At 40.5% G+C, this 10,074-nt stretch overlaps 1 protein-coding gene across 1 annotated transcript; it reads left to right on the top strand.

The window, feature by feature from the left end:
• Positions 1 to 394: 394 nt before the first annotated feature.
• Positions 395 to 9,685, top strand: skor2 (SKI family transcriptional corepressor 2). Its single transcript, XM_037692586.1, has 8 exons — positions 395 to 2,365; positions 2,930 to 2,993; positions 3,560 to 3,637; positions 6,496 to 6,561; positions 6,677 to 6,775; positions 8,400 to 8,467; positions 9,394 to 9,458; positions 9,603 to 9,685. The coding sequence occupies exons 1-7, from the start codon at positions 395 to 397 to the stop codon at positions 9,448 to 9,450; spliced, it is 2,403 nt and encodes an 800-aa protein (XP_037548514.1). The 3' UTR covers positions 9,451 to 9,458; positions 9,603 to 9,685.
• Positions 9,686 to 10,074: the final 389 nt, after the last annotated feature.

The raw sequence follows: 10,074 nt of genomic DNA on the forward strand, positions 1-10,074 counted from the left end.
TTATTGATATATATATATATATTTCTTTCAGTCATTTAAATTCACATCACTCTAAAATAAATTAATTACATTTTGATTTATATGCAGGGATGTTTGTGGTTTAAAACATGTTCATGTTTAAACTTAAAGAAAAACATTTTAAAATAAACTGAAGAAACTAAAAAGGACAGAAAAAAATCTGTTTTTTATATATTTTCTCAAGTATTTTTTTAAATTTTGCACAGCATTGCAGTAATTAATTATACCATGCGTGCATGTTAAATGTAACTTCCCATTCATAAATTGAATAAAAATAAGCATTATTTTTTACAGTTAAAATTAAAAACATGCCTTTTTGTTTTCTTTTTCGTTTCTTTTTTCAACAGGTTGTTCCAAGACCAGTTTTAATTCAAGTATGGACAAGACTCATCTTTCAAGCCCTAACGACATAATAATGACAAACTCAACAGGATCTTATCAACAAGAGCCTCTCACTCCTCCCAGGCCCGCCCATCTTCACTCCTCATCCTCCTCCTTATCCTCACCCTCTCCTTCCTCTTCCTCCTCGCCGCTCAAACCCAACCAGGTTGGTCAGGTCATCCTATACGGCGTTCCCATTGTATCACTAGTTATTGATAACATTGAGAGACTCTGCTTGGCACAAATTTCCAACACACTCCTGAAAAACTACAGTTACAATGAGATTCATAATCGACGTGTGGCACTGGGCATCACCTGTGTCCAGTGCACTCCGGTTCAGCTGGAGATCCTCCGCAGGGCCGGCGCCATGCCCATCTCGTCTCGCCGCTGTGGCATGATCACAAAGCGTGAAGCCGAGCGCCTGTGCAAGTCCTTCCTGGGAGAAAACTTGCCTCCAAAGCTGCCCGACAACTTTGCCTTTGACGTGACACACGAGTGTGCCTGGGGTTGCCGTGGTAACTTCATACCAGCGCGCTACAACAGCTCCAGAGCCAAATGCATCAAGTGCTCTTTATGCAACATGTACTTCTCCCCAAATAAGTTTATCTTCCATTCCCACCGCACACCAGATGCCAAGTACACTCAGCCTGATGCTGCCAACTTCAACTCCTGGCGACGGCACCTCAAACTGTCTGACAAGCACCCACAAGACGAGTTAGTCTACGCATGGGAAGACGTCAAAGCTATGTTCAACGGAGGAAGTCGAAAGAGAGCGCTGCCCTCCTCAAGTCATTGCTCATCCATGGGTCCTATGAAGACCCTCCCAGGTACAGTTGTGCCTCACATGATGGGACCTGACTTGGGCGCTCAGAAAAGAGGTCGCTTTGAGGACGAGGACGATCTGGATGGAGAGAGTCTGTCTCCCCGCAAAACGCCATGCAACTACCCCGTCATCCCAGTCCCGAGCAAAGGCTTCAGCATGTTGCAGAAGTTTCCCACCACCTCACTCTTTCCTTCTCCATATCCATTCCCGGGGTTTGGTCTCTGCCAGCAGAAAAAAGAGGACAGTGATGTTTCAACTGTGCAGAAAGGAACAGGACTGTCAGGTTTCTTATGGCCTGGTCGTAAAGACACTTTTTATCCTCCTTTTTGCATGTTTTGGCCTCCAAGAGCAGCAGGGGGGATTCCCGTCCCCACTTATCTCCAGCCTCAGCCCAGCACCCTCACCTCTCTGACAGAAAACTCATCTCTCAGGCAGGCCTTTCTGGATCTCTCAGACCCCAGTGATGCTGGGACAGTGAGCGGCAGTGGAAATGGAGTTGGCACGACTATAACCCCAAGCAATGGGACCACTACACCAAGATCAGGGTTGTTTGACCCAGAATGCGCAACAAGAACCGCTGATCTTCGCCCCGTGACATCAGAGGGATGGCTCAAGCTGTTGGACAACACAGCTCTCCAAACAAGGAAGCCGAGCTATGGCTCTGCCTTCCGTCCAGTCATCAAAGACGCAGAGAGCATTGCCAAGCTACACGGCAACAGCGGAGGAGTCGTTGGGGCAACAGATGAGGACTTCGGAGTTGTGGTCACCGGGTCAGACCGACACCAGCGACTGTCACCCACCAGCAGTTGTAGTTACGGAAGCGACGGCGAAGCTGGAGAGGAAAGCGAAGAGGAGGGGGAAGTGGACGTGGAGTCTTCAAAGCAGGAGGACGAGGAGGAGGAGGGGACTTTCACAAGCAGACCCCCACAGACTCCGAACAACCTGTACCACCCTGCCCTGAGCGATAGCACCGGAGAGCAGAGGGGGAAGGACAGAGGGAGCAGCGCAGTGTATCCCAGCACTTCTCCAGGATCCTCCTCGAACCCCATGCAGGACTCCCCCAGCCTACCTGCCTCTCCACGTGCCAGCTTACCGCTCTCCAGCTCCACCCCGCCTCACCGAGAGGACGCAGCTTATAAAAACGTAAATATCCCCACAGGCCACTTTAGCTAATTATTATTTAAATGGTGCAGCAGTCAGGCAGTGTTGTGATCTGCATAAGCAGATTGATAGCCTGGTTTCTCCCTGTAGAAATTGAAACAGTCACCCTACTCTGATCCCAGCTAATAGACCCAGGCGTGGATTGTTTAATAGACACAGAGTGTTTGTTCTCTCTCCATCACCCCAACCTGTTAGGGCAACTCTAATCTTTAACCTTTTGACTCCCACATTAACCAGGCTGTTGACAGGAGGAAGAAGCAACAGAGTAATCCAACATTAACCGTATATGAACTTATTGTATATCTTGTAGTGAGAAGCACCAAATTTGGACTCGTGATTAATTCTGTCATTAATTTAGGAAACAACAGACATTGCCAAACAGGGAGAAACCTTAAAACGTAAATAAGATGAAGGTAAATTGCACAGAGCTGAAGAAAATAAATCGGATCTGCTTTGCACATCCTGCCATCCTATAAATTTTATATTTTCATGTCAGCAAAGTTCACGACATGAAAGGAAATGCTTACTGACAATTTGTTTTTCTAGGTTCAGAAAAACCGAGATGAAGGACTACCGGCGTACGCAACCAAAGACAATTCCAGCATTTCAGGTGGGCGCAAACATTTGGATACATTTAAGTCTCTTATTTCTTGCGGGATTGTGCTGCGCAGTACTGAAAATGTAAAACACCTGTGACAAAAAATATTATTATATTCATAATAATCTGATCCTTACGACTTGTAAGATACAACAAATTAAAATGTTTAAATCTCATTTTTTGCACAGTTTTTAGAAATAGCCTTGCCCACTATTTAAGTGAACTGTTACGATTTGATCAAACGATGGAGTCAGTTGTATTATAGCCTCTTCGTTTCATTTATTGTCTGACTGAGTGGTTTTCTAGTGTTCCTGAACCCTGCAAGGCTCGCATCCCTGCAATGTTTCATTTGCTCCTCTCATCTCCCATTTGGACCAGTTTTGTGCAGGAAAATGCCTCTTTGTGTGTTTTCTTGCAGAGCGTTGACAAACACAAATACTTAACTCATAAATGCACACACACATTGGAGACACACACCATGCACACACTTAGTTATCTCCATGTGTCCGGATAACCAGTGGGCCTTATTGACTCTCCCTTTTTATATCTGTTTGTCTTTCTCCCCTATTTTCTTCCAGAAGAAAACAAAGAGCAGAGAAGTTTCTTTGTGCCTGAGAGCGAGACTTCTTCCCCAAACTATTGGAGAGAGTGCTCAGGTACAAGCATTTTACTTTTTTTTTGTTTTGTTTTTCTCCTTACGTTGGACTGCAAGTTTCAAGTTCAGATGAAAACACAAGTATTTAATGAGTATTGCATTCAAACTAGTTAGGATAAATTGTAATTAGGACAAAAGTACAAATAATTATATATATATATATTGGGGCTTGACAATAATTCGATATCGATATATATCACGATATACTTTTATTCAATAACGGCGATATGAGTTTTAAGCACATTTTCAATATTTCGATATACACTACCCTATGATTACAGCATTTCACCGACATGTTTCTTTTTCCGTTCGGATTGAAGTGGTCGCTTCAACCGGCCGCCGTTTCAACCCAAACAGAAAAAAGTGCAACACACAACTACGTAAGTGCGTGGTGACGGACACCACACAGAGTTTGAGTCCAGAAGGAGTCAGCGCTAGCATGCTAGGCTAAGCTAAGCTCCAACGCGCGGTACGTTTTCACTTCAAAATGAGTGCCCATGACCGTCAGGATGTGACTGAACAAGCTTTCACAAGCGAAGAGAAAGCAGATGACATGATTGATAAGAGAGGAAAGACTAATTTGGCGGTGTGGAAGTGGTTCAGCTATCTAAGATCCAATAAACTACAGGTTTCAGTGTGCTGCAAAATGTTTAGGAGATTCATTCCAGTTAGCGGTGGGAACACATTTAACTTGTTCCACCATCTGAAGAGTTTCCACCCAATAAAATATGCTGAGAGTCAGAAGATGAAGCACAGTAAAAGTTTGAGCCAACGTGTCCCTGAAACGACACCCCCAGCTGTATCAAAAGAGAAACACATGCAGCAACATGGGTTTATAGGTTATGTTATTTAAAGTTAAAACTATTAATATTGACAAAGTTGAGAGTTTTATGTTTATTTGACGGTGATTTCAAATTTCTTTGAAGGCTAAATACAAATAAAAAGTGAACATTAATTTATTTTTACAGTTTTTCTGAGGCTTTTATATCGATATCGGAATTATATCGTTATCGATTGAAATTAAGAAATATATCGTGATAAAGTTTGGCGATATCGTCCATCCCTAATACATACATACACACATATATATACATATATATAATGCTCGTTGTTAGCGTTATCCTCTCCGTACATTTCTTCACTCAGATGAGGAGTAAAGGGATTCTCATAAATGTACCTAAATATGAAAAGAAGTATAAAGCTGCTACTCTCTTCAGCAGCGCTGTCACCAGCACCGTTACTCTTAGGGGGGCTGTTATAGCTCAACAAGAAAACATCAGCTCATATATAAGCATTGCGCTGCCAATCTCCATCCTGGGCCCATATCTCCACTGACATAATTGCCTTTCCCCCCCTTTCTCAGTGCAAAAAAACTTTTCCCGGTTTAAAAAAAAAAGTAAAAAATCACAGCTTATTGCCTTTTTATATCTGTCAGGGAGACATTAAAAGTGCTTTATGACATCTGTGCCAACATTTATATCTACAACCCCCCTTTCCATTCCCTCAACCCCTACACATGCAGACATCGTAATGATCCCTGTGCATAATGTATAATGTATTTCAAAAAATTACACGAAACAAATTAAATGAGACCACCTTTCCCCTGATTGCCAAATGTCTCCCTGGGCGGTAGGAAGCTCTACGTGATTAGAAGGCCTGATTCCTTTGAGTCCCACCCCCCACTCCCTCACCCCCCCTCCACTGTCTTTAAACTCTCCCTCTGTTTCTAGGGAGAAAAAATAATCTAATTTTCCATTTATGTAATGCAAACCGCCTTGGCTTTGACTATTCACGGTTAATTGACTGTCAAACGAGGTTGTTATCCTCGGGCAGTGTCTGCAAATTTGCTTATCAAATGAGACAGAGAGAGGAGAGGAAAGGAGAGAAGGGAGCTCTCTGTGCTCACAGTGAGAGAGCGAGAAGCATGGGGAGGCCGAAGGAGCCAGGACACAACATGACTGAAGAAGACTGTGCACATCCAGTGTGCTGGATCGCTTAATTTAAAACCAAACACACACACTCGCCTAACAATGTGGAGATGTTTGCATCAGAGACAGAAAAATTCTGAATAAGATTCATTAAAGTGCAGAAACATAAACTTGTTCTGCTAAACACTGATTCTAAACATGTTAAAATTATTTACCTGTTCACAACAGTCACTGAGACAGGGACAGAATAATTTATCAGCTAAAATAAATGCAACAGCTGACGATGCCTGGGCTGCTGTTTTTCTGCTCGGTGGATTAAACTCTTTCTTGTTCACAGTAAACTTTTGCTTCATCTTTACCAGAATTATGTGATTTTTATCTGGAGGCAAGATGTTTGACTAGTAGTGACCACAGTAAAATAGTTTAATCATCCAGTTAGCAAACATACTCTGACACCTAGAGGACAAAACCTGAACTGCAGTATTTACCTGAACGTGGACAAAAAGAGAAAATTTAAAACAAAATACAGGGAAATATACAAAAAGCTAGTTAATTATAATTTTTATGAGCATTGGATGACTTTCACACAAATGTTTTTACTTAATTTTGATAAGAATAATGACTTTTTTGTAGACTACATGTAACAATGAACAACTATTATCAGTTGCAAAAATGCACTTTACCTTCAGTAAAGTTGATTTAAAGTGTTTCCTTTATGTCACATTTTTAAAGCTGCTGCCTAACTGCATTATACATAGGTTTATTTATTTACCACTATAAATGAATTTAGCAAATTATCCTTTTTTTAAACACATCATACCAGCTACTTGTAGCTGATCTTCTGTAAAACGATCCTTAAACAGAGTTGTACTTCTACATTCATCGGTGTAACTCTCTTTTGATCTGCGCTAAATTGACTCTGTGTTTTCAGGTGACCAGAGCCGAAGTGCTTCCTCTCCTGTGGCGCTTAAGAAGGATGTCGAGAACATGGAGAAAGGTAAAAGTTCTTGAGCAATACGTGTTATGGTCCAAATTCTTCACGGGCTTTATTACTATTTATTGACTGACTGACTGCGTTCCTTGTACTTTCCTGTTTTGTTTTCATTTTGTAGAAGAGCTCCAGAAGGTTCTTTTAGAGCAGATTGACTTCAGGAGAAGACTGGAGCAAGAGTTTCATGCCCTGAAAGGCACTTCACCATTCCCAGTGTTTCGTAAGTCCTTTCACTTACTGGGAGGAACTTCCTTTTTTTTTTTTTGTCCTACCATTTGCACTAGTTTCTGTTCATATAGCTCCTCCTTGCTCTCGAGCTCAAATAATTTACATGCACATTTTTTATTTTATTTTATTTTTTAATTTAACCTTTAAATAAAAGGTGGCTGAGTGATTAGAGCAGTCATCTTCCAATGCAAGAGTTGGGGGTTCGATTCCACCAGCAGTCACATGCTGAAGTGTCCTTGGGCAAGACACCGAACCCCTCATTGCCTCTGATGTGTGTTCCATTGGTGTATGAATGTGATTTAAAAGCACTGATTAGTCTTTGTACAGCTCTAGTAGAGAGCTAATGGGTAAATGAGGGCACAGATTGTAGTGTAAAGTGCTTTGAGTATCTTGATTAGATAGAAAGGCGATATACAAGTATAGTCCATTTTACCAGGATAAAATCCCACTGAGATTAAAGGCCTGGCCAAGACGCAGCAACAAATAAAACACACAAACAAATTACACAGTTAAAAGAAAATGCCAAGCTATAAAAAAAAACAGGTACATGTTATTGAATTGGCTTCAAGAACTTTTAAATTGGATGCAAAAGCACTGAATGAGATGAATTCTGTCAGTCTCAGAGATTCTTGTATCAAGTTCAAAGAAGAGGGAGCAGAGTGAACAGAAGCCTTCTTACCCAGAAGGCTGAGCAAAAAGGACAGAAAGAAGAGCAAATCGCGTGAGCGAAAAGTATAAGAGTCAACATTTCTCAGCGCAATTGCAGTACAAATATAGGCCGGCAGGAGTCCAAGCAATGCCTTGTAAATAAAAGTTAACCAATGGGAGTTCCTTCAAGCAGCCAGACCAGGCTATCCCACCCCTGAATATAAATCACAATGGTGTGTTGACATTTTGCAGTTTGTAATGAACCTCAGAGAAGAGAAGTAGAGCCAAGCATCTTAAGACATTGTGAGGAAGCAAACACAAAAGATCTCCTTAGTCTAACACAGACTTAAAAGTTGCAGAGGCAAGCCGCTTTTTAGCAGTATATGAAAAACAATTTATTTAGAAAATAAAAGCCCAGCTTTCCACATGGAGTTTGAAAGTGAGGGAATCATCAAGCAAAATACCCAAATATTTATCCGTGTATGTGTGAACCAGCTCTATTTAATTTCCACTGCAAGAGAACACAGAGGGGATCTTTTGTGGTCCTCTGGATCTGGAAAAGTACATCAATTTAATTGTATATACAGGACAAGTTTTAAATTTAATCAAGCGAATTGAATAGCAGCAAATGCTTTTTGTAATAATTCAATAGCTTGAGTAGGGGTGGATCCAGTGCAATAAATAACTGTCGTCTGCATAAAAATGCATTAGACACAATATGTCCCAATTCATTTATATAAATTATGAATAGAAGAGTACCTAATATAGTACCCTGCGGTACCTCCTTATTAACAGTCACAACTTCAGAACATAAATTATCATATTTAATACATAATTTGTGAAACCAGCAACAGCTTCTCCTGCAAACACTTCTTCAATCAGATAGCTTTAAAAAAAAATAAAATAAAAATCAGTTTTTCAAATGAAGGTAACGTTCCACCTAATCCCAGATTTTGTACCAATTTCAGATAATTTTCAAGATCAGATGAAACGGGAGCTCGCCTACAGGGAAGAAATGGTCCAGCAGTTACAGATGGTAAGAATGCTAATGTGAATTGTTGACACTGATGGAAGTTAATGACAAATAGCACATTTCATTATAGATCATCAAATAATAATAAAACATGAACACAGACTTCATTTTGAAGCTAACTCTATTATTGCATCGACTAAGATTCAGCACTTTGTAAACATTAGTTCTATTAAAATAATCTAATGGAGTCCTGTGATACCTTACAATATTTTAAGCCATGGGTTAAATAAAAAAAAAAAAAATAGAAGTCAAATTGTTATTTTCTTGGTTAGAAGTGAAATAAACAGTAGTTTAGTTGCTTATTTGTCCATCAAAAGACAGAACCAATCATGCAGTTTGTCTTTCACGGGTGAGGAGTTCCTCTGCAGCCATCCGAGTGTTTCCGTCGACATCAATCACAGGAGCAGCTGGCAGACAGGCTGACAGACACTGTTTATCTTTGCTGTTTGACACATGCTACAACTGTACTCGCTTGTACGCACATGACAGCAAACTGTGCACGCGCACCGATAAAAAAAAAACACACGCACACAAAACACACGAGCAAGCTGCATCGTGTCATTACAAAGGCAGACGACTAAAGAGGCTTTTAAAGTCATTTTGAAGGCATGCACGTGCTCGCCAACGTGCACGCACGCACTGTAATTGACAAATGTGTCTAGAACCAGCAGATGGATCTGTCTGAGAGTAATGACACATTAATTTCACACAGACATTTAAATGAACTCCAGAAATGTTTAATTCATGTGTGCAGTTTTGAAACTTTCCACATATCTCGCCAACACTGAAAATGCTTCTGAAATCCTGATGTTTTCTTTTCAATTAAACGAAAGTGCTTCATTGACAACTTTTTTACAGTGGGGCCATGTTTGTTTATTTTAAATCCATCATTACTTTGCCTAAGAGTTGTTTTTTTTAATGTCTTTCAGATTCCCTACGCAAACATCATCAGAAAAGAAAAGATCAGCTCTCATCTCAGCAAGTAGCCAAAAAGGTAACTTCATGAAGTTAGTCTCATTTAACAAAGACGGCAATGAGCCCAGAACGACAATATAAAATGTGCCAATGTAAACTTTTAACAGTATTAGAAAAAATAAAATAAAAACCAATTATTTACCTTTTATTTATTTGTTCACAGTGAATCCAAAGAGGAAGGAAGCTGCTTGAACTTTTGCTGAACGTCACAAATTCTCTTTATTGAAGTGAGATAAAACCCACCGGAGAAATACACGATCAAACCATCGTGTTTCTACATTTCTTGACGGTTTTATTATTCAACAGCTTCATGAGAGCCACCTCTGTTTGCTGACAACACATGTGGACCACTTCATACTACTATTGTATCGGAACGTTGGTAAAATGCAACCGACCGTGTCATTTTTCCTTTTGGTTATTTATTTATCTCCTTTTTACTAAGTGAAATGAAAGCGATCCACACAAACTGGTGACAAAAACAAACAAACAAACAAAAAACTTGCGCCATTGTCAGATTTTAAGCTATTTTCCACCAGGACCAAAGCAAACATGACCCCTAAAGAGACTTGGTGAAGCTCTTAGATGTGGTAAAGACCACCTGGAGAGAAGTGCACATGCTGTACGTCAAGCAGCTG

The sequence above is a fragment of the Nematolebias whitei genome, chromosome 18 (genome assembly GCF_014905685.2).
Source record: "Nematolebias whitei isolate Nwh7 chromosome 18, NemWhi1, whole genome shotgun sequence".
In the NCBI taxonomy this organism is placed as follows: domain Eukaryota; kingdom Metazoa; phylum Chordata; class Actinopteri; order Cyprinodontiformes; family Rivulidae; genus Nematolebias; species Nematolebias whitei.